The sequence below is a fragment of the Amblyraja radiata genome, chromosome 2 (assembly GCF_010909765.2).
Source record: "Amblyraja radiata isolate CabotCenter1 chromosome 2, sAmbRad1.1.pri, whole genome shotgun sequence".
Lineage (NCBI taxonomy): Eukaryota > Metazoa > Chordata > Chondrichthyes > Rajiformes > Rajidae > Amblyraja > Amblyraja radiata.
In genome coordinates this window covers 118,331,534-118,356,265 of record NC_045957.1, presented here as the reverse complement: position 1 = coordinate 118,356,265, position 24,732 = coordinate 118,331,534, and the positions used below count along the sequence as shown (strand labels likewise).

At 47.3% G+C, this 24,732-nt stretch overlaps 1 protein-coding gene across 3 annotated transcripts in view; it reads right to left on the bottom strand.

The window, feature by feature from the left end:
- The window catches only part of jarid2 (jumonji and AT-rich interaction domain containing 2), a 336,587-nt gene that overhangs the window by 38,624 nt on the left and 273,231 nt on the right, over positions 1-24,732 (bottom strand). For all 3 annotated transcript variants that reach the window (XM_033014235.1, XM_033014236.1, XM_033014234.1), the window contains exons 8-9: positions 10,295-10,782; positions 2,389-2,481 (exon numbers count right to left, since the gene is read on the bottom strand). In XM_033014235.1, coding sequence (XP_032870126.1) covers positions 2,389-2,481; positions 10,295-10,782 — 581 coding nt within the window. The remainder of the gene's footprint in view (positions 1-2,388; positions 2,482-10,294; positions 10,783-24,732) is intronic.

Sequence of the window (24,732 nt, the reverse complement as noted above, 5' to 3'; positions counted from 1 at the left end):
GTTTTCTCCGAGATCTTCGGTTTCCTCCCACACTCCAAATACGTACAGGTTTGTAGATGAATTGACTTGAGTTTGTATACTTGGTATAAGTGTAAATTGTCCCTAGTGTGTGTAGGCTTTTGTTAATGTGCGGGGATCGCTGGTCGGTGCGAACTCGGTGGGCTGAAGGGCCTGTTTCCGTGCTGTATCTCTAAAACAAAAAAACTTTCATGATTATGCACGGCGTTAGGTTAAAATAAGATAGAATGTGTTGTTACTCGACCCCAAGAAAGGGAGTTTGTGGAGTGCCTCCGAGTTGGATTCTTACAGCAGCTTGTAGTGGAGCCTACTAGAGAAAAGGCAATTCTGAATTTAGTGTTATGTAATGAACCGGATTTGATAAAGGAACTCAAGGTATAGGAACCATTAGGAGGCAGCGACCACAATATGATAATTTTTAATCTGCAATTGGAGAAGGAGAAGGTGATATCGGATGTGTCGGTATTGCAACTGAGCAAAGGGGACCAGAGACATCAGGGAGGAGCCGGCCAAAGTCGACTGGAAAGGGACCCTGGCAAGGGTGACGGTGGAACAGCAATGGCAGGAATTTCTGAGAATAATCCGGAAGATGCAGGATCTTTTCATTCCAAAGAGGAAGAAAAATTCTAGGGGAAGAAAGAGGCAACCGTGGCTAAAAGCCCTGTTCCCGGTACGAGTTCATTCCAAGAGCTCTCTCGAGTTTGCCCTGATTCGAACTCGGAGATTTACGGTAATGGCCACTCATCGGTACTCGGGGCTCTCGTGGACATTTTTCATCATGATGAAAAATCTTCACGAGTCTTCCCGTGCTTACCTGCCGTTAGCGAGTCTTCCCGAGTACCTGCCGTTAGCGCTAAGAGACGTCCCCGAGCTCCGACGTACCCGCTACGTTCATTCTCCGTGCTTACCACGAGTTTAATTTTTTTTAAACTCGGGAGAGCTCTTGGAATGAACTCGTACCGTGGGACAGGGCTTTAACAAGGGAAGTCAAGGACAGTATAAAACAAAAACAGAAGGCGTACAATGTAGCAAAGATTAGTGGAAGCCAGAGGATTGCGAAGCTTTTAAAGAACAACAGAAGGTAACTAAAAAAGCAATACGGGGAGAAAAGATGAAATACGAAGGTAAGCTCGCCATAAATGTAAAAGTGGATAGCAAGAGTTTCTTCACTTATTTAAAGAGTAAGAAAGAGGCAAGAGCGGACATTGGACCGCTGGAGAATGATGCAGGAGAAGTGATAATGGGGAAATAAAGGAATGGCAGAGGAGTTGAATAACTTTTTTGCACCAGCTTCACAGTGGAAGACACCAGCAAAATGCCCGAAATTCAAGAGAGTCCGGGGGTGGAATTTAGTGGAGTGGCTATTACTGGGGAGAAGGTGCTTGGGAAACTGAAAGGGCTGAAGGTGGATAAATTACCTGGACCAGATGGACTGCACCCCAGGGTTCTGAAAGAGGTGGCTTAAGAGATTATGGAGGCATACATAGACAGTGATATTTCAAGGATCACTAGATTACCAGTTGCCAATATTACCCCGCTGCACAAAAAAGGAGCAAGGCAGAATAGTGGGATATATAGGCTGGTTCGTCTGACTTTGGTGGTTGGTAAGATTTTAGAGTCCATTATAAAGGAGGAGGTTACGGAGTACTTAGAAGTTCACAAAGTAGAATAGGCCAAAGTCAGCATGGCTTTGTGAAGGGGAGGTCGTGCTTGACAAATTTGCTGGAATTCTTTGAAGAAGTAAATAGCAGGACAGACAAAGGAGAGTCAGTACTTGTTTACGTAGATCTTCAGAAAGCCTTGGATAAGGTGCCACAAGTGAGGCTGCTAAGGAAGATGATAGCCCATAGTATCAAAGGGCAGATACTAGCATAGATAGCAGGTTGGCTGGATGGCAGAAGGAAAAGAGTGGAAATAAAGGGGGCTTTCTCTGGCCGGCTGCCAGTGACTAGCGGATTTCCGCAGGGGTCGGTGCTGGGGCCGCTACTCTTCACGTTGTATATTAATGATTTGGACAAGGGGATTGAAGGATGGGACTAGGGGAGATTATGTGTTCGGCACGGACTAGAGGGGTCGAGATGGCCTGTTTCCGTGCTGTAATTGTTATATGGTTATATGGTTATATGGCTTTGTGGCCAAGTTTGCCCCTCAGATTCCTATTAAATCTTTTCCCCTTCACCTTAAACCTATGTTCTCTGGTCCTCGATTCCCCTACTCTGGGCAAGAGACTCTGTGCATCGGGTACTCGGGTGGAAGAGCCTGTTTCCGCGCCCTATGACTCTATAAACTGTTGCTCCGTCCACTGGCTCGGCCTGCAATGTGTCAATGAAAGGTAACGCCAGACTGACATACAATGCTACACGCTCCTACCTCCACTTCAGCTGCTGTCGGCTCCTTACTAAAGCACATGTTCATCGTGTTTCTAGCAGTCCGATAGAACGTAGTTAGCGACACAGATCGCCCCTGCGCACAAACAAAGAGGGAAATTGGTTTAACGATCAGAGATAACGATACGATACAACTTTATTTATTTAAGAATAAGGGGTAAGCCGTAGAACAGAGGTGAGGAAACACTTTTTCACACAGAGAGTTGTGAGTCTGTGGAATTCTTTCCCTCAGAGGGCGGTGGAGGCCGGTTCCCTGAATACTTTCAAGAGAGCTAGATAGGGCTCTTAAAGATATCTGAGTCAGGGGATATGGGGAGAAGGCAGGAACGGGGTACTGATTGGGGGAGAGACCACCAGCAATCAGCCATGATCACATTGAATGGCGGTGCTAGCTCGAGGGGCCGAATGGCCTACTCCTGCACCTGTTGTCTATTGTCTATCCCAGGAGGGAAATTGATCTGCCAACAATCATAAAACACAAAATACAGAAACATGAAATGTAATTTAAAGTCACGAGTAGAAAGGATTGGGGATGTGCAAAGACCCAAAGAGGAAGGGGGATAGGGGGAAGAGGAGGGGGGGAAGATGAGAGAGGGGGGAGCGGGATGAGAGGTGTAGGAGAGGGGAGGTGGAAGAGGGCGAGGTGGGAGAGGGCGAGGAGAGGGGGAAGGGGAGAACTGGGGGAGACAGAGGGAGGGGGAGAGAGGGGTAGGTGGGGGAGGAAGTGGAGTTTGACGAGGGGGGAGGGGGTGAAGGGGGAGGGGTGGTTGAAGTTCCCGGGCCGGAACGGGGGAAGGGGGGGGAGGGGGGGGTCCCTGGAGAGGAAAGGGAGGGAGGGGTTCTTTTTTTTGCGGGGTATCCAGGAGAGAGGGGAGATGGAGGGGGAGAGAGGGGAGATGGAGGAAGTGGAGGGGAAAGGGTGGTGGGGGAGGGGAGGATTGAGGGTGAAGGTACTGAGGGAGAGATTGGGGGAGAGACCACCAGCAGTGGAACAAATCAGAGAGAGCTTGGATGGAAAAGCAGAGATACAGTGCCCTCCATAATGTTTGGGACAAAGACCCATCGTTTATATATATTCGCCTCTGTACTCCTAAACGTGAGATTTGTAATAGAAAAAAAAAATCACATGTGGTTAAAGTGCACATCGTCAGATTTTAATAGAGGCTATTTTGGTCGGGAGGAGTTCCCCCAGCCACGGGTACCATGTGACCCCGTGCTACCTGCTCAGACCGTCTCCCCCACCGGGTTTGCCAGGTGAGGAGGGGGCTGTGAACCCCCAGCAGGACCAAAAACAAGAGATGTCAAAGGGCGGATGAGCGTCTAGCGAGCCAACGGCCATTCACACTTCAGTAGAAGTTGCGATCACTGTCGTAAATAGCATTGTAAGGAAGGTTGGTTTCACCTTGTAGAAATTACAGCATAGTCCCCCTATTTCAGGGCACCATAATGTTTGAGACACAGCAATGTCATGTAAATGAAAGTAGTCTTGCTTAGAATTTTGTTGCATATCCTTTGCATGCAATGACTGCTTGAAGTCTGCGATTCATGGACATCACCAGTTGCTGGGTGTCTTTTAGTTTTTTAGAGATACAGCGTGGAAACAGGCCCTTTTGGTCCACCGGATCTGTGCCGATCAGCGATCCCCACACATTAACACTATCCTATACCCATTAGGGACAAATTTTTCATTTACCAAGCTAATTAACCTACATACTTGTACATCTTTGGAGTGTGGGAGGAACCCGAAGATCTCGGAGAAAACCCACGCAGGTCACCGGGAGAACGTACAAACTCCGTACAGACAGCACCCATAGTCGGGATCGAACCCGGGTATCCGGCAGTGCATTCGCTGTAAGGCAGCAACTCTACCGCTGCGCCACCGTGCCGCCACTCTGGTGACGCTCTGCGAGGCCTGTATTGCAGCCATCTTTAGCTAATGCTTGTTTTGGGGGCTAGTCCCCTTCAGTTTTCTCTTCAGCATATAAAAGGCATGCTCAATTGGGTTCAGATCGGGTGATTGACTTGGCCACTCAAGAATTGATCATTTTCTAGCTTTGAAAAACTCCTTTGTTGCTTTAGCAGTATGTTTGGGATCATTGTCTTGCTGCAAAATGAACCACCGGCCAATGAGTTTTGAGGCATTTGTTTGAACTTGAGCAGATAGGATCTGTCTATACACTTCAGAATTCATTATGCTACTACCATCAGCAGTTGTATCATCAATGAAGATAATTGAACCAGTATCTTCAATAATTTGAATAAATGCTATTTTTATACCCTTTAATAAAATCTGACAATGTGCACTTTAACCACATGTGATTATTTTTCTATTACAAATCTCAAATTGTGGAGTACAGAGGCAAATAAATAAATGATGAGTCTTTGTCCCAAACATTATTGAGGGCACTGTAACTCGAAGTTTAGTTTAGTTTGGAGATACAGCAAGAAACAGGCCCTTTGGCCCAGCGAGTCCGCACCGACCAGCGATCCCCGCACATTAACCCCATCCTACACTACGGACAATTTTTACATTGATACCAAGCTAATTAACCTACAAACCTGTACGAATTTGGAGTGTGGGAGGAAACTGAAGACCTCGGAGAAAAGCCACGCAGGTCACGGGGAGAATGAACAAACACCGTACAAGACAGCACCCGTAGTCAGGATCGAACCAGGGTCTCTGGTGCTTTGAGGCAGTGACTCTACCGCTGCGCCATCATGCCACCCCTGAGACTGATGACATGATGGATTTAGATTTCATGTTCTTTGTTGTAGGGATTGATGAGTGGATGAGATCAGAATGAGGTTAGTCAGCAAGTGAAACGACTCCCAGGACTGACTCATTTCCTACCGTCGTACTGCCAACTAGTTTTATGATTGATTCTCTCAATTAAAAGGATGTGAAAGTACAAGGCCGTTTAATCTCCAGATATCAAATGTTGGCAAATTAATCAATAAATTCTGAAAATGGATCATTTAGAGTATGAAACGCTGCCAATGACTGCAGACCGCATCAATGAGAAGAGAGCTAGACTAACGTGCGTCCTGTGGTTTAGTTTAGTTTAGAGATACAGCGCGGAAACAGGCCCTTCTGCCCACCGAGTCTGCACCGACCAGCGATCCCCACATATTAACATTACCCTACACACGCTCAGGACAATTTACATTTACCAGAGCCAATTAACCTACTAAACCTGTACGTCTTTGGAGTGAAGCATTTAAAAGCATTTTGTGGGGATGCATCACAGCTTGGTTTTGGAACAGCTTCATCCAAGACCTTAAGAAATTGTATAGTTGTGGACGCAGCCCCAACCATCACACAACTACCCAGCCTACTCAACCTTTCCCTATAGCTCAGACCATCTAGCCCTGGCTACATCCTTGACCCGAAACGTTACCCATTCGTTCTCTCCAGAGATGCTGCCTGTCCCGCTGAGTTACTCCAGCTTTTTGTGTCTTTCTTCTGTGTACACTATCCAGCTTGACAACATCCTTCCCATCATATGGGTGGGCGGCGCGACCGACGTCGCAGCGGCCTCTGCAGTCTGTCTGTTTTTTAATTTATTTTAATTTTATTGTCCCATTGAGGGTATAGTTTGTAGTGGGCTTTTAAATGTGTATGTATGGGGGGGGGAGGGGGTGGGGAAACTTTTAAATCTCTTCCCTGCACGGGGACCCGACCTTTTCCTTGTCGGGTCTCCGTTGTCGTTGGGGCCTAGCACCGTGGAGCGGCCTCCAACCGGAACGACCTGGGGACTCAAGTCATGGAGCCTGCGGAGCTGCGGACCTACCATCGCGGCTGCGACCCGACTCCAGTGGATGGTGACACCGGGAGCTCGCGGGTCCCCGGTGGGAGACTGCTTTGCGGGGCAAAGGCGACTTCTCCCGCCCGAATAGCGGGGTTGAAAATGATCTGGAGCGGGGCCTTACATCGCCCGGCGCGGCTTTAAATGGCCGCGGACTTGCTAGCGCCCGCCGGGGGCTTTGACTTTGACATCGGGAGAAGAATGGAGAGCAGGGGAGAGACAAGACGTTGCCTTCCATCACAGTGAGGAGGATGTGTAAATTGTGTTGGTGTGTGTTTTGGTTCTTTTCTTGTATGACTGCAGAAAACAAATTTTGTTTGAACCTCATGTGAGGTTCAAATGACAAATAAATGGTATTGTATTATTGTATTGAATTGTTTTCCAGAAAAATACCACGTGTTGGTCTGAAGAAGGGTCTTGACCCTATTCCTTTTCTCCAGAGCTGCTGCCTGACCCGCTGAGTAACTTCAGCTTTCTGTGTCTATCTTTGGTGTGAACAGGCATCTGCAGTTCCTTCCTACACAAAGTGCTGGATCAACTCAGCGGGTCAGGCAGCATCTGTGGAGAACATGTATAGATGACGTTTCGGGTCGGGACCCTTCTTCGGAATGAGTTGGAGTTATGTGGAAACAATAATCTGCAGATACTGGTTTATGAAAGAAGACACAACGTGCTGGAGTATTTCAGCAGATCAGGAAGCATTTGTGGAGAACATGGGTAAGGTGACGTTTCGGGTCGGACGATTCATTCAGAAGCCAAGAGGTATTCTTTGGGGATTACATGTAAGTCAGTAAATGGCAAAGAAATTGTCAAGATACCAGACAGCCATTTGACAAAACCAACGCAGGTCACGGGTAGAGCGTACAAACTCCGTACAGACAACACCCGTACTCAGGGTCTGTCCCAATAGACAATAGGTGTAGGAGGAGGCCATTCGGCCCTTCAGGCCATCACCGCCATTCAATGTGATCATGGCTGATCATCCACAATCAGTACCCCGTTCCTGCCTTCTCCCCATATCCCCTGTCTCTGCTATCTTTAAAAGCCCTATCTAGCTCTCTCTTGAAAGCATCCACACTCACAATACTCTATGCGAAAAGTTTTTCCTCATCTCCATTCTAAATGGCTTACCCCTTATTCTTAAACATTTATGGACTCCCCCAATATCGGGAACATGTTTCCTGCCTCTTGTGGGGCCGGTGGGGGCGCTGCAGGCTGGCGCTCTGTCAGCAGCGTGTCCGTTTTCCCCCAACTTTTTTTGTTTTTTTAGTATGTTTTAAAGTATATTTTTTTGTGTTTTTTTGTGTGTCTTGTGTGGGGGGTGGTGTGGGGGGGTGAGGGGGAAACCGTTTCGGTCGCCTCCTCCACGGAGAGGCAACCTTTTCCAGGTCGCCTCCCCCGTGGCCTAACAACGAGGATCGGGCGGCCTTTCCCGGAGACGCGCCCGGGGCTTCAGCGGCGGGTGCAGTGCGGACTCGGCGTGGAGCAGGCGAGCCCTCGCTGGGGCTCGCTGGAGGGGAGCGTCCGTTTCGCTGGCCCGCGGTAGCCGGCAGCCTGAAGCCGCGGTCTGCACAGCTCCAGCTGGCGCGGCGTCTGCAGCCCTCGTGGGGGACCCGGGGGAAGAAGGAGCTTCCACCGCCGGCCCGCGGCCAACTTCTACCGCGGGCGCGGTATGGACTTACCATCACCCCTAGAGGGGACCTTCGACCGCCGGCTCTGCGGTCCGCGGTGCTTCTGGCTGCGGTGGGAACTTTAAATCTTCGACCGCCGGCCTGCGGCCTACACCAACCTAAAGCCGCGGTCTCCGGCGAGGAAGAGCCGATCCTGGACTGACTCTGGACTCTGGTCCCGACCACGGGGGGAGATGGAGGAGGACTGGCCAAATTTTGTGCCTTCCACCACAGTGATGAATGCTGTGGTGGATGTTTGTGTTAAATTTTTATTGTGTATTGTGTGTTCTTTATCATTGTACCGCTGATGACAAATTCATTTCACTTGCACTTTATGTGCAATGTGACGAATAAAACTGATTGTTGATTGTTGATTGATTGTGTGTCCAAACCCTTAATAATCTTATACGTTTCAATAAGATACCCTCTCATCCTTCTAATTTCCAGAGTATACAAGCCCAGCCGCTCCATTCTATCAAAATATGACAGTCCCGCTATCCCGGGAATTAACCTGGTGAACCTACGCTGCACTCCCTCAATAGCAAGAATGTATTTTCTCAAATTGGGAGACCAAAACTGCACACAATGCTCCAGGTGTGGTCTCACTAGGGCCCTGTCCAACTGCAGAAGGACCTCTTTGCTCCTATACTCAACTCCTCTTGTTATAAAGGCCAGCATGCCATCTGCCTGCTGTACCTGCATGCTTACTTTCATTGACTGATGAACAAGGACCCCAGATCCCGTTGTACTTCCCCTTTTCCCAACTTGACTCCATTTAGATAATAATCTGCCTTTCTGTTTTTGCCACCAAAGTTGATAACCTCACACTTATCAACATTAAACTGCATCTGCCATGCATCTGCCCCCTCACCCAACCTGTCCAAGTCACCCTGCATCCTCATAGCGTCCTCTTCACAGTTCACACTGCCACCCAGCTTTGTGTCATCTGCAAATTTGCTAATGCAGTCGTTCCAGGTGCGACAAAGGTTCACCTGTATCTCCTCCAACCTCATCTACTGCATCCGCTGCTCTAGATGTCAGCTGATTTACATCGGGGAGACTAAGCGGAGGTTGGGCGATCGTTTCGCCGAACACCTCCGCTCAGTCTGCAATAACCTACCTGAACTCCCGGTGGCTCAGCACTTCAACTCCCCCTCCCATTCCCAATCCGACCTCTCTGTCCTGGGTCTCCTCCATTGCCAGAGAGAGCAACACCGGAAATTGGAGGAACAGCACCTCATATTCCGCCTGGGTTGCTTGCGTCCGGATGGCATGAACATTGAATTCTCCCAGTTTTGCTAGCCCTTGCTGTCCCCTCCCCTTCCTTAACCCTCGAGCTGTCTCCTCCCATCCCCCCGCCCTCGGGCTCCTCCTCCTCCCTTTTTCCTTCCTTCTCCCCCCCACCCCCCATCAGTCTGAAGAAGGGTTTTGGCCCGAAACGTCACCTATTTCCTTCGCTCCATAGATGCTGCTGCACCCGCTGAGTTTCTCCAGCATTTTTGTGTACCTTCGATCTTCCAGCATCTGCAGTTCCTTCTTGAACACATGTTAATCCCTACTCTTTGTTTCCTGTCTGCCAACCAATTTTCTATCCATGTCAGCACCCTATTCCCAATATCATGTGCTCTAATTTTTTTTGCCCACTAAGCTCCCATGTGGGACCTTATCAAATGCATCTCCTATGTGGGACCTTATCCCGGGTCTCTTGTGCTGTAAGGCAACAATTCTACCCATCAATGGCTGCAGGGCTTGTTTCCACGCTGTATCTCTGAAGTCTAAAGTGTGTAGGATAGTGCGAGTGTACGAGGTGGTCGCTGGTCGGCACAGTCTCGTTGGCCAGAAGGGCTTGTTTCCGCATTGTATCTCTAAAGTGTGTAGGATAGTGCTAGTATATGGGGGTGAAAGAATGGATCAACTTGGGTTGTATTCCTTGGAATTTTAGAAGGTTGCGAGGGGATCTTATAGAAATATATAAAATTCTTAAGGGATTGGACAGGCTAGATGCAGGAAAAATGTTCCCCTTGTTGGGGGAGTCCAGAACCAGGGGTCACAGTTTAAGAATAAGGGGTAGGCCATTTAGGACTGAGACGAGGAAAATCTTTTTTACCCAGAGAGTTATGAATCTGTGGAATTCTCTGCCTCAGAAGGCAGTGGAGGGTCAATTCACTGGATGTATTCAAGAGAGAGTTAGATATAGCTCTTAGGGCTAAGGGAATCAAGGGATATGGGGAGAAGGATACTGATTTAGGATGATCAGCCATGATCATATTGAATGGCGGTACTGGCTCTAAGGGCCGCACCTGCACCTATTTTCAATGTTTTCGTTGGTCAGCACAGTCTTGGCGGGCCGGCGGGCCCGTTTCCACACCATGTCCCCAAAACCGAGCGCTAAAAAGTCCTCGAGAGCACGCACCTTGTATGTACACTTGTACAAGTCGCTGAGAACCTCGTTGTCTTCTTCACTCTTCTTTTCCTGAGGGAACAGTCGCCGCCTGCCTGTCTTCAGCTCAGCATCCGTGATCTCCTTCAGCCTCTTGCGGAAGCCGTTTTTGTGCACCAGGCCGTTGACCAGCCCGTTCTTTGGCTCGAACCTGGGCAGGGATTGGGACTTGTAGGTGCTGTCCGAGTGGGCCTCCAGCGGGCCCTTCTTCTTCTCCAGGCTCTCCTTCTCCTTCAGCACCTCCCGCTCCAGCCGCCGATGCTCCTCCTGCGAGAGGGAGTCGTAGGAGAGGAGGAACTGGCAGTAGGCCTCCTGCAGCTTGGCCAACCTGTCCTGTGCACTCTTGGGGATCCGCAGGAGGTCCGCCAGCTTGCTCCACTTCTTGAGGTCCGTCACTTGCTGCATGCCGCCCATGTCGTTGATCAGCTGGTAAAACCGTGCCAGGTCCAGCTCACATCCTCCTAGGGCAGAGAAAGACGTCAATATACCGTCTGCACGCAACACGGCCTCGGGAAGGCCACCAGCTTAATGGCAGAGAGTTGTGGACGCGGCCCAGACCATCACGCAAACCAACCTCCCTTCTGTTGAAGATAAGACACAAAATGCTGGATGGAGTAGCTCAGCGGGACAGGCAGCATCTCTGGAGAGAAGGAATGGGTTCCGAGTGTCTCGACCTAAAACGTCACCCATTCCTTCTCTCCAGAGATGCTGCTTGTCCCGCTGAGTTGCTCCAGGATTTTGTGTCTCCCTTCCATTGATTCCATCTACAGTTCACTCTGCGTCGACAAAGCCACCAGCACAATAAAAGAGCTGAGAACATAGCCCAGACCATCACGCAAACTCTTCTCCCAGTTGTTATCAGGCAACTGAATCATCACACCACAACCAGAGAGCAGTGCTGAACTACTATCTACCTCATTGGTGACCCTTGGACTATCCTTGATCAGACTTTGCTGGCTTTACCTTGCACTAAACGTTATTTCCTTATCATGTATCTGTACACTGTAAATGGTTCAATTGTAATCATGTATTTTCTTTCCGTTGACTGGTTAGCACGCAACAAAAGCTTTTCATTGTACCTCGGTACACAAGACAATTACGTGAACTGAACTGAACTAGCCTCCCTTCCATTGGCTCCACTTAACGCTGCCTCGGCAAAGCCACCAGCATAGTGGTAGGGTGTTGTGGACGTAGCCCAGTCCATCACACAAACCAACCTCCCTTCTATTGACTCCATCTACAAGGCCAGCAGCATAATCAGGGACGTCGCACCTTGGCCACTCCCTCTTCTCCCCTCTCCCATCAGGTAAGAGGGACAGAAGTGTGAAAACGCACATCTCTAGATTCAGTTTATGAAAGAACTACAGATACTGGAAAAATCGAAGATAGACAAAAAAGCTGGAGAAACTCAGCGGGTGAGTCAGCATCTATGGAGCGAAGGAATAGGTGACGTTTCGGGCCTGAAGAGTCTGAAGAAGGGTCCCGACCCGAAACGTCACCTATTCCTTCGCTCCACGTATAGAACGTACAAACTCCGTACAGACAAGCACCCGTAGTCGGGATCGAACCGGGTCTCTGGCGCTGTAAGGCAGCAACTCTACCACCTTAACTGATTATAACTTTCAGAGGAATCTGTAACTTGCATTGTTATTGTTTGGGGGCAGAAGCGACACATTAAATGGAGCAGGGAAGGTTCTTTCCGTATTTAAAATATATACCTCAATTTAAAATTAAAAACATGCAGATAAATATTGTAGATACAAAAAGTTGTAGTAACTCAGCGGGACAGGCAGCATCTCTGGAGAGAAGGAATGGGTGGCGTTTCGAGTCGAGACCCTTCTTCAGACTGATGTCAGGGGAGTGGGTGGTACAGAGATAAAATGTAGTCGGAGACAGTAAGACTGGTGGGAGAACTGGGAAGGGGGAGTGAATGGAGAGAGAGGGAAAGCAAGGGCTATCTTAAGTTAGGGACGTCAATGTTCATACCGCTGGGGTTTAAGCTGTCTAAGCGAAGTGCGAGGTGCTGTTCCTCCAATTTGTGTTGGGCCTCACTCTGACAATGGAGGAGGCCCCGGACAGAAAGGTCAGTGTGGGAATGGGAGGGTGAGTTAAAGTGTTGAGCAACCGTGAGATCAGGTAGGTCTCGGAGGACTGAGCGGGGGTGTTCAGCGAAACGATCGCCAAGCCTGCATTTTGCCGATATACAGGAGTCCACACCTGGAACAGCGGATACAGTAGATGAGGGTGGAGGAGGTGCAACTGAACCTCTGCCTCACCTGGAAAGACTGTCGGGGTCCTTTGATGGAGTTGAGGGGGGAGGTAAAGGGACAGGTGTTGCATCTCCTGCGGGTGCAGGGGAAGGTACCTGGGGAGGGGGTGGTTTGGGTGGGAAGGGACGAGTTGACCAGGGAGATGCGGAGAAATATTGTGCGGGATTACCATGTCACATAGACCTCCTCTGCCGGCACGTGATCCATATCCTGGCTGCTGTCTAAACGGCTTTTACATGTCACTATCATATCTGCTTCCACCATTTCATTGAAAACATATTCATATTTCAGCTTCAAACAACTAGTTGATGGGTCTTGTCAACCCTCCAATCATTCTCTCGACAAACGTGGATGGAATCTGAAAAATGCTTAAAATGTTCTGACATCAGCATAGAGCTTGGTTTAGCTTAGAGATACAGCGCGGAAACAGTCGCATCGGCCCGCAGAGTCCACAACCCGACACACACTAGGGACAATTTTACATTTATACCAAGCCAATTAACCTACAAACTTGCATGTGTTTGGAGTGTGGGAGGAAACCGAAGATCTTGGAGAAATCTCCCGCAGGTCACGGGGAGAACGTACAGACAGCACCCATAGTCAGGATCGAACGCGGGTCTCCGGCGCTGAGACTCTACCGCTGCACCACCGTGCAGCTCAGCGTTGGAACATTTTTGGAGGTGAAATAACCCTAAAGGAGAAGCTGCTCTTCATCCTTCTGCCAAAGGTTATTAAACAGCATAATGTTAACTAGCCTTCTCTCATCCCATCTCATCTTGGGCAGCTCAGTGGTGCAGTGATAGAGTTGTTGCCTCACAACGCCAGAGACCCATGTTCAATCTTGACTATGGGTGCTGTCTGTTATGAGTTTGTACGTTCGCCCCGTCGCCTGCGTGGGTTTACTCCGGATGCTCCGGTTTCCTCCCACACTCCAAAGATTTTTCGGTTAATTGGCTTCAGTGAAGAAAATTGTAAATAGTCCCTGGTGTGTGTAGGGTAGTGTTAGTGTACGGGTTCGCTGGTCGGCGTGGACTCGATGGGCCGAAGGGCCTGTTTCTGTGCTGTATCTCTAAACTAAACTAAACTAAATAAAGGAATGGTATGTTACTGATGCACAGAGATGTTGGTGTGCACCTCCAGAGATCTCTGAATGTGGTGTGATACCCACAGTTGTTGTGGGGTATGAGCAGGAAGGACAATGAAGGACAATGTTCCTAAGTTCTAGGAGCAGAATTACGCCATTCGGCCCATCATGTCTACTGCGCCATTCAGTTATGGCTGGTCTATCTTTCCCTCTCAATCCCATTCTCCTACCTTCTCCCCATAATCCCTGACACCCGTACGGATCACAAATCTGTTAATCCCCTCCTTAGAAATAGCCATTGACTTGGCCTCCACAGCCATCTGTGGCAATCAATTCCACAGACACACCACCCTTAAGGGGAAAAGATTTAATAGGAATCTGAGGGGTAACGTTTTCACACAAAGGGTGGTGGATGTGTGGGACGAACTAGAGGAGGTAGTTGAGGCAAGGACTATCCCAATGTTCAAGAAACAGTTGGACAGGTACATGGATAGGACAGGTTTGGAGGGATGTGGACCAAGCGCAGGCAGGTGGGACTAGTGTAGCTGGGACATGTTGGCCGGTGTGGGCAAGTTGGGCTGAAGAGCCTGTTTCCACACTGTATCACTCTATGACTCTGACTAAAGAAATGGCTCCCCTAAGTTCATAACTTCATGAACATGAACCTCGTAAGGACAATGCTCAAAGTGCGATGCATAACTTGGCCTCGGCTAGAGTGTTTTGTACCATCACCAGACTACAGCAAGAATACCATCTCACTGGGCAGGATGCATGGGGAAAATTACAAGGATGCTCCCAGGCTAGATGCTTATAGATGGGGAAACTATCTAAGATGGAGTTCCTTTTCTTCTTCTGTTTCTAGGTATAAGAGGAACTGGCAAGAAATCATTAGTGATCGGAGCAGAATTAGATCATTCGGCCCATCAAACTATCATTCAATCATGGCTGATCTATCTCTCCCTCCTAACCCCTTTCTCCTGCCTTCACCCTATAACCTCTGACACCCGTACTAACCAAAAATCTATCTATCTCTGCTTTAAAAATATCCACTGACTTGGCTTCCACAGCCATCTGTGGCAATGAATTCCACAGATTCACCGCCCTCTCGGTTGACGAGTTTGAGTTGAATTGAGCGATGAGTTGACTAGAAACAAGCACTTTATCCCAGGAATACGCAGGTTAACCTATGATGAACTTTGTCGGCACTGGGCCTGCTCTCGCTGGAGTTTAGAAGAATGAGGGGGGAACCTTATTGAAACGTACAGAATAGTGAAAGGCTTAGATAGAGTGGATGTGGAGAGGATGTTTCCACTAGTGGGAGAGTCTAGGACTAGAGGTTATAACCTCACAATTAAAGGACATTATTTTAGGAAGATGAGGAGAAATTCCTTTAGTCAGAGGATGGTGAATCTGTGGAATTCTTTGCCACTGAAGGCTGTGGAGGCCAATTCAGTGGATATATTTAAGGCAGAGATAGAAAGATTCTCGATTAGTGTGGGTGTCGGAGGTTATGGGGAGAAGGCAGGAGAATGGGGTTAGGAGGGAGAATTAGATCAGCCATGATTGAATGGCAAAGTAAACTTGATGGGCCAAATGGCCTAATTCTACTCCTATTACTTATGACCTTTGACCCACCGAGTTAATGCCAACCATCTATCACCTGTTCACGCTAATTCCCATATTTGCATCCAGCCCCTGCACGATAGGGGAAAGTTACAGAGGCCAAATAACCATGAGTCATCGGAGCAAAATGAGGCCATTCGGCCCACCGTGTCTGTTCCGCCACTCAATCATAGCTGATCTGTCTCTCTCTCTCTCAACCACATTCTCCTGCCTTCTCCCATTACCACTGGCACCCGTACTGATCAAGAAGCTATTTAGAGATGCCGTCTGTCCCGCTGAGTTACTCCAGCGTTTTGTGCCTATCTTTAGCTTATTGATTAACTTATTTAACCAAGAAACTCTTAAGAATACCCAATGACTTGGCCACCACAGCCGTCCGTGGCAATGAATTCCACAGATTCACCGCCCTCTGGCTAAAGAAATTCCTCCTCATCTCCGTTCTAAAGGCTGTGAGGCTGTACCCTCTGGTCCTAGACTCTCCCCCTAGTGGAAACATCCTCACCACATCCACTCTATCTAAGCCTAAAAGTACAAGAATAAGAGAACATATTTCAGATGTAACGTACAAGAGAACATCACATAGATTCTACCTTCTGCACGTACTTGTGTTTTCCACATTTTTCCTGTCCAAAACTAATATCCTTTACACTTTTGCCTCTCCCCCCTACACGCATTCACATTGGATATTAAAGTCTAGTTGAGAGATACAGGGCCGAAACAGGCCCTTCGACCCACCGAGTCCACGCCGACCATCGATCATCTGTACACTAGTTCTGTCCTACACACAAGGCAGCCACGATAGCGCAGCGGTAGAGTTGCTACCTAACAGCGCTTGCAGCGCCGGAGACCTGGGTTCGATCCCGACCACGGGTGCTGTCTGTACGGAGTTTCTGTGTTCTCCCCGTGGCCACATGGGTTTTCTCCGAGATCTGCAGTCTCCTCCCACACGCCAAAGACGTACAGGTATGTAGGTTAATTGGCTCGGTATATGTAAATTGTCTCTAGTGTGTTTAGGATGGTGTTAATGTGCGGGAATCGCTAGTCAGTGCGGACTCGGTGGGCCGAAGGGCCTGTTTCCGGGCTATATCAGTAAACTAAACACTGGAGACAGGTTACAGAAGCCGATTAACCTATAAACCTGCACGTCAATGGAATGTGGGAGGAAACCGGAACACCCGGAGGAAACCCAATATACAAACTCCGTACAGACAGCACCCATAGTCAGGATCGAAGCCAGGTCTCTGGCGTTGTGAGGTAGCAACTATACCGCTACGCCACCATGCCGTATCTGTTGTTGCTTGGATTTTTCTCAACCCTTGCTCACTACAGTTCACTTCTTGGAAGGAGATAGGAACAATCTAATTCCGCTGGCAAACTCAATAACCAGGAGACATTATTATTACACGGTAATTACTGCAATGATTTTACCCAGAGTAGGTGAATCAAGAATCAGAGGACCAGAGGCTAAGGGGTGATCTTGTACAGGTGTAGAAGATAAGGGGGCACAGAGTTTTTTACCCAGGGTAGGGGAGACAAAAACCTGTGGGTATAGGTTTATGGTGCACTAGAAGGTGAAAGGAAGGTGTCTGAAAGTGGAACTAAAGGTTTCACACATCTAACCAAAAGATGGAATTAATACTGCATTGGACGGAATTGCAGATGCTGGTTTACACTGAAAATGCTGGAGTAACTCAATGGGACCAGCAGCACATCTGGAGAGAAGGGATGGGTGACGTTTCTTGTTGGGACCCTTCTTCAGACTGATAATCAGAGAGACACAGAGATAAGACCAGAGGTGGTCATTAATACTGCAAGGACCCGAACACTTTTCAATTTGGATGCTATGAGTGGAGTTAAAACAGAAGTTATTTTGTGTAAGAATAAAGGTAGATGCACAGAGTCTTGCGCCCAGATTAGGGGAATCAAGAACCAGAGGGCATGGATATAAGGTGAGAGGGGAACGGACATGTTGGCCGGTGTGGGCAAGTTGGGGCAAAGGGTCTGTTTCCACACTGTTTGACTCTGTGAGGGCTGAGGAGCATATTTTTTAACCAGGGTAACTGTCCAAATGTCTTTTATAAGTTATTATAGTACCTGCCTCAACTACCTCTTCTGGTTCCATGATGCTTTGTGTGAAAAAGTTGTATCTCAGGTTCCTATTAAATCCCTCCCCCCCCCCCCCCCCCCCCCCCTTTACCTTAAACATATGTCCTCTGGTTCTTTACCCCCCCCCTACTCTGGCTAGGAGCTGCACGTACTAAATAACTAAACAATTCTCATCAACTTCTATAGATGCACCGTAGTAAAAGCATTTTATCAGGATGCACCACAGCTTGGTTTAGGAACAGCTCCATCAAAGACTGCAAGAAATTGCAGAGAATTGAGGACGCAGCCCTTGCCCAGACCATCACACAAACCAACCTCCTTTCTATTGATAAGACACAAAAAAGTAATGGAGTAAATCAGTGGGTCAAGCAGCATCTCTGTTGAGAAGGAATAGACTTTCTGGTTGAGACCCTTCTTCAGACTGAGAGTCAACGTTAAAGTGACTCCCATTGACTATTTATACTTCACGTCGCAAGGCCAGCAGCATAATCAAGGACCAGTCTCACCCCAGTCACTCCCTCTTCTCCCCTCTCCCATCAGGCAAGAGCAACTGAAGTGTGAAAACGCACACCTCCAGATTCAGAGACACAGTTTCTTCCTGGCTTTTATCAGGCAACCAAACCATCCTATCAACAACTAGACCTTCCATTGACCTCATTGGAGACCCTCGGACTATCTCTAATTGGACCTTACTGGACTCTACCGTGCACTAAACATTATTCCCTTTATCATGTATCTGTACACTGGATGCCTCGATTGTATCATGTATTGTCTTTCCACTGACGTAGCGTACAACTAAAGATTTTCACTGTACCTCGGTACACGTGATAATAAACTAAACTGTGCATTTACCCAATTTATTTCCTGACTGTTCTATATTCTACGATGGTGCGCCAAAATAAATTAGTCATCGAGTGATACAACGAGTGAACAGGCCCTTCGGCCCAACTTGACCACATTGGCCAACATGTCTCATCTACACATGAGTCTCACCTGCCTGCATTTAGCCCATATCCCTCTAAACCTGTTTATCCATGTACCTGTATAAATTTTTCTTAAATGCTGCAATATTGCCTGTCCCAACTACCTCCTCTGGCAGCTCGTTCCAAACATCCACCTCCCTTTGTGTGAAAAAGTTACCCCTCAGATTCCCATTAAATCTTTAACCGTTTCACCTTAAACTCAAGGTTCTTTATTCCCCTACTCTGGGCAAGAGTCTCTGTGCGTCTACCCGATCTATTCCTCTCATGATTTTGTACAGGTCTATTAGATCCTCATCCCCTCATCCTCCTGCGCTCCAAGTTCAGTTTAGTTTATTGTCACGTGTACCGAGATACAGTGAAAAGCTTTTGTCGTGTGCTATCCAGTCAGCGGAAAGACAATGGAGTCCGAGCCTGCTCAGCCTCTCCCTGTAGCTCAGGGTCTTGATATCTGTAAACATCCTCGTGTAACTTCTCTGCGACCTTTCACGCTTGACAACATCTTTCCTGTAACATGGTGCCCAGAAGAGCCCGTGTGAACAGGTGATCCTATGAGTGAGATCACACTCTAAAACACCATTAGATCAGTTTAATTTATTGTCACATGCACCGAGGTACAGTGAAAAGCTTTTGTGTTGCCTGCTAACCAGTCAGCAGAAGAACAACACATGATTACAATCAATCCATTTACAGTGTATAGATACATGATAAGGGAATAATTTTAGTGCAGGATAATAATAATAATAAATTTTATTTATGGGCGCCTTTCAAGAGTCTCAAGGACACCTTCCAAAAATTTTGCAAGTAGAGGAAAAACATGTAAGGGAATGAAATAAATAGTAGAGACATGACTAGTACACAAATTAAAGACAGAATTCAGTTCAAAACACAATATGAGGCAATTCAAGCACAGATGAAAAGGGAGGGGGACGTGGGGCTAAGGATAGGCAGAGGTGAAGAGATGGGTCTTGAGGCGGGACTGGAAGATGGTGAGGGACACGGAATTGCGGATCAGTTGGGGGAGGGAGTTCCAGAGCCTGGGAGCTGCCCTGGAGAAGGCTCTGTCCCCAAAACTGCGGAGGTTGGACTTGTGGATGGAGAGGAGACCGGCTGATGTGGATCTGAGGGACCGTGAGGGTTGGTAGGGGGAGAGGAGGTCAGTGAGATATGGGGTGGCCAGATGGTGGAGGGCTTTGTAGGTGAGGACCAGGATTTTGTAGGTGATCCGGTGGGAGATGGGAAGCCAGTGAAGTTGTTTGAGGACTGGAGTGATGTGATGCCAGGATTTGGTGTGGGTGATGAGTCGGGCGGCTGCGTTCTGGACCAGTTGGAGTCGGTTGATGTAGGTGGAGCTGATGCCAAGGAGAAGTGAGTTGCAGTAGTCCAGTCGGGAGGAGATGAAGGCATGGATGAGTCTTTCAGCAGCGGGAGGTGTGAGAGAGGGTCTGATTTTGGATAGTCTGAGGGTCACCAAAGAGATAGATAGTAGTTCAGCGCTGCTCTTTGGTTGTGGTAGGATGATTCAGTTGCCTGATAACAGCTGGGATGAAACTGTCCCTGAATCTGGAGGTGTGCGTTTTCACACTTCTGCACCTTTTGTCTGATGGGAGAGGGGAGAAGAGGGAGTGGCCAGGGTGTGACTTGTCCTTGATTATGCTGCTCTTGAGCACTGCAAATCACTGCACATCAGGCAACTGAACCATCCTACCACAACCAGAGAGCGGTCCTGAACTACTCTCTACCTCACCGAGCACCCTGGATTTTGATCGGACTTTGCTGGCTTTACATTGCACTAAATGTTATTCTCTTATATCTGTATACTGTGAACGGCTCAATTGTAATCATGTATTGTCGTTCCGCTGACTGGTCCGACACAACAAAAGTTTTTCATTGTACCTCAGTACACTTGACAATAAACTAAATTAAACTAAACACTAACCAAACTAAGAAAGAATTGCAGATGCTGGTTTACACTGAAGATAAGACACAAAATGCTGGAGTAACTCAGCGGGTCAGGCAGCATCTCTGGAGAGAAGGAATGGGTGATGTTTCGGGTCGAGACCCTTCTTCAGACTCACTAACTAAACGGTCTTTAGATAGACACAAAGTGCTGGAGTAACTCAGCGGGTCAGGGAGCATCTCTGGAGAAAAGGTATGGGTGACATTTCGGGGGAGAACCCTCAGTTTAGTTTAGAGATACAGCGCCTAAAGCAGACCACCGAGTCCGCGCCGATCATCGATCCCTGTACAGTAACACTACCCTACACACACTAGGAACAATTTACAATTCTTACCGAAGCCAAGTATCTTACAAACCTGCATATCTTTGGGGTGTGGGAGGAAACCGGGGCACCCGGGAAAAACCCACGCGGTCATGGGGAGAACGTACAAACTCCGTACAGACAGCACCCGTAGTCTGGATCAAACCCAGGCCTCTGGCTCCGTAAGGCAGCAATTCTACCGCTGCGCCACCATGCCACTCACGAACCCTGCTACCACCCTTCTGCAGTATGAAGGAGGGCCTCGACACAAACCATCTCCCATTCTTTTTCTCCAGAGATGCTGCGTGACTCGCTGAGTTACTCCAGCAGTTTATGTCTATGTTTGGTTATAAACCAGTATCTGCATTTCAATGCTTCTGCACTCTATATCAACGGTCATTAGCTGTATGAAGAAATTTGTGCTTCTTGACAGGTATTGGGGCAATTCATTGATAGATTTTTTTTTCTGTTTATTAAAGGTTGTTTCCCAGCATTGGGTTTAGGCTTACCACCGTCACGTTTTACTGAGCTACAGTGAAAACGTTTTGTTTTGCATGCTATTCAAATAGATCAGATATTAGCTGGCTGAGCCGCTGCCTTACAGCGTCAGAGACCCAGGTTCGATCATGACCTCGGGTGGCGTCTGTGTGGAATTTGTACGTTCTCTCTGTGATCGCGTGAGATTCCTCTGGGTGCTCCGATTTCCTCCCACGGCCCAAAGACATGCAGGTTTGTAGACTAATTGGCCGTCTGTAAATTGTCCCCTTGAATGTAGGGAGTGGATGAGAAAGTGGGTTAAACTAGAGCTAGTGTGAACAGGTGATCGAGTGGAAATGGTGGGTCGAAGGGCCTTGTTTCTACGCCTTCGGCCCAACATGCCCATGATGACCAAGATGCCCCATCTACACTAGAATTTGAAATTTGAAGCACACAAGAAGACGCTGAAAACGTAGGAAGTACAGTGCCCTCCATCATTTATTTATTTGCCTCTGTACTCCACAATTTGAGATTTGTAATAGGAAAAAAATCACATGTGGTTAAAGTGCACATCGTCAGATTATAATTAAGGCCATTTTTATACATTTTGGTTTCACCATGTAGAAATTACAGCAGTGTTTATATATAGCCCCCCCCCCCCCCCATTTTAGGGCACCATAATGTTTGGGACACAGCAATGTCATGTAAATGAAAGTAGTCATGTTTAGTATTTTGTTGCAAATCCTTTGCGTACAATGACTGCTTGAAGTCTGCGATTCATGGACATCACCAGTTGCTGGGTGTCTTCTCTGGTGATGCTCTGCCAGGCCTGTATTGCAGCCATCTTTAGCTTATGCTTGTTTTTGGGGGCTAGTCCCCTTCAGTTTACTCTTCAGCATTCAAGAATTTACCCATTTTTAGCTTTGAAAAACTCCTTTGTTGCTCTAGCAGTATGTTTGGGATTAATTTCTTGCTGTAGAATGAACTGCCAACCAATGAGTTTTGAGGCATTTGTTTGAACTTGAGCAGATAGGATGTGTCTATACACTTCAGAATTCATTATGCTACTACCATCAGCAGTTGTATCATCAATGAAGATAAGTGAGCCAGTACCTTCAGCAGCCATACATGCCCAGGCCATAACACCCCCACCACCATGTTTCACAGATGAGGTGGTATGCTTTGGATTTTGGGCAGTTCCTTCTCTCCTCCATACTTTGCTCTTGCCATCACTCTGATATAAGTTAATCTTCATCTCATCTGTCCACAAGACCTTTTTTTCAGAACTGTGGTTGCTCTTTTAAGTACTTCTTGGCAAACTGTAACCTGGCCATCCTTTTTTTGCAGCTAACCAGTGGTTTGAATATTGCAGTGTAGCCTCTGTATTTCTGTTCAGAAGTCTTCTGCGGACAGTGGTCATTGACAAATCCACACCTGACTCCTGAAGAGTGTTTCTGATCTGTCGGACAGGTGTTTAGGGATTTCTGGGGTGTCAAATGGGATAGTCGAGGATGGAGTTAAAGGGAAAGGGTTTCTTAAATGTGTGAGCGGAGAGACAGAGGGGTGTAAAATTAGGGTAGAAGCAATAGGTAGCAAGATGAAAAGTAAAAGTGGCAGGCAGACAAATCCAGGACAAAAATCAAAAAGGGCCATTTTTCAACATAATTGTATAAGGGGTAAGAGTGTTGTAAAAACAAGCCTGAAGGCTTTGTGTCTCAATGCAAGGAGCATTCGTAATAAGATGGATGAGTTGAATGTGCAAATAGCTATTAATAGCTATTAATGACTATGATATAGTTGGGATCATGGAGACATGGCTCCAGGGTGACCAAGGCTGGGAGCTGAACATCCAGGGATATTCAATATTCGGGAGGGATAGACAGAAAGGAAAAGGAGGTGCGGTAGCGTTGCTGGTTATGGAGGAGATTAACGCAATAGAAAGGAAGGACATTAGATTGGAGGATGTGGAATCGATATGGGTAGAGCTGCGAAACACTAAGGGGCAGAAAACGCTAGTGGGAGTTGTGTACAGGCCACCTAACAGTAGTGGTGAGTTGGGGATGGCATCAAACAGGAAATTAGAAATGCGTACAACAAAGGTAAAACAGCTATAATGGGTGACTTCAATCTACATATAGATTGGGTGAATCAAATTGGCAGGGGTGCTGAGGAAGAGGATTTCTTCGAATGTATGCGGGATAGTTTTCTAAACCAACATGTAGAGGAATCAACGAGGGGGCAGGCTATTCTAGACTGGGTATTGAGTAATGAGGAAGGGTTAGTTAGCAGTCTTGTTGTGCGTGGCCCCTTGGGCAAGAGTGACCATAATATAGTTGAGTTCTTCATTAGGATAGGGAGTGACATTGTTAATTCAGAAACAAGGGTTCTGAACTTAAAGAAAGGTAACTTTGAGGATATGAGACGTGATTTGGCCAAGAGACTGGCAATTGATTCTTAAAGGGTTGACGGTGGATATGCAATGGAAGGCATTTAAAAACTGCATGGATGAACTACAACAATTGTTCGTCCCAGTTTCGAAAAAGAATAAATCAGGGAAGGTAGTGCATCCGTGGATAACAAGGGAAATCAGGGATAGTATAAAAACAAAAGATGAAGCATACAAATTAGCCAGAAAAAGCAGCCTACCAGAGGACTGGGAGAAATTCAGAGTCCAGCAGAGGAGGACAAAGGGCTTAATTAGGAAAGGGAAAATTGATTATGAAAGAAAACTGGCAGGGAACATAAAAACTGACTGCAAAAGTTTTTATAGATATGTGAAGAGAAAAAGATTAGTTAAAATAAAATGTAGGTCCCTTGCAGTCAGAAACATGTGAATTGGTCATGGGGAACAAGGACATGGCAGGCCAATTGAATAACTACTTTGGTTCTGTCTTCACTAAGGAAGACATAAATAATCTTCCGGAAACAGCAGGGGACCGGGGATCAAATGAGATGGAGGAACTGAGTGAAATCCAGGTTAGCCAGGAAGTGGTGTTAGGTAAATTGAATGGATTAAAGGCCGATAAATCCCCAGGGCCAGATAGGCTGCATCCCAGAGTGCTTAAGGAAGTAGCCCCAGAAATAGTGGATGCATTAGTAATAATTTTTCAAAACTCTTTAGATTCTGGAGTAGTTCCTGAGGATTGGAGGGTAGCTAATGTAACCCCACTTTTTAAAAAGGGAGGGAGAGAGAAAACAGGGAATTACAGACCAGTTAGTCTAACATCGATAGTGGGGAAACTGCCAGAGTCAGTTATTAAAGATGGGATACAGCACATTTGGAAAATGGTGAAATCATTGGGCAAAGTCAGCATCGATTTATGAAAGGTAAATCATGTCTGACAAATCTTATAGAATTTTTCGAGGATGTAACTAGTATAGTGGATAAGGGAGAACCAGTGGATATGTTATATCTGGACTTTCAGAAGGCTTTCGACAAGGTCCCACATAAGAGATTAGTATACAAACTTAAAGCACATGGTATTGGGGGTTCAGTATTGATGTGGATAGAGAACTAGCTGGCAGACAGGAAGCAAAGAGTAGGAGTAAACGGGTCCTTTTCAGAATGGCAGGCAGTGACTAGTGGGGTACCGCAAGGCTCAGTGCTGGG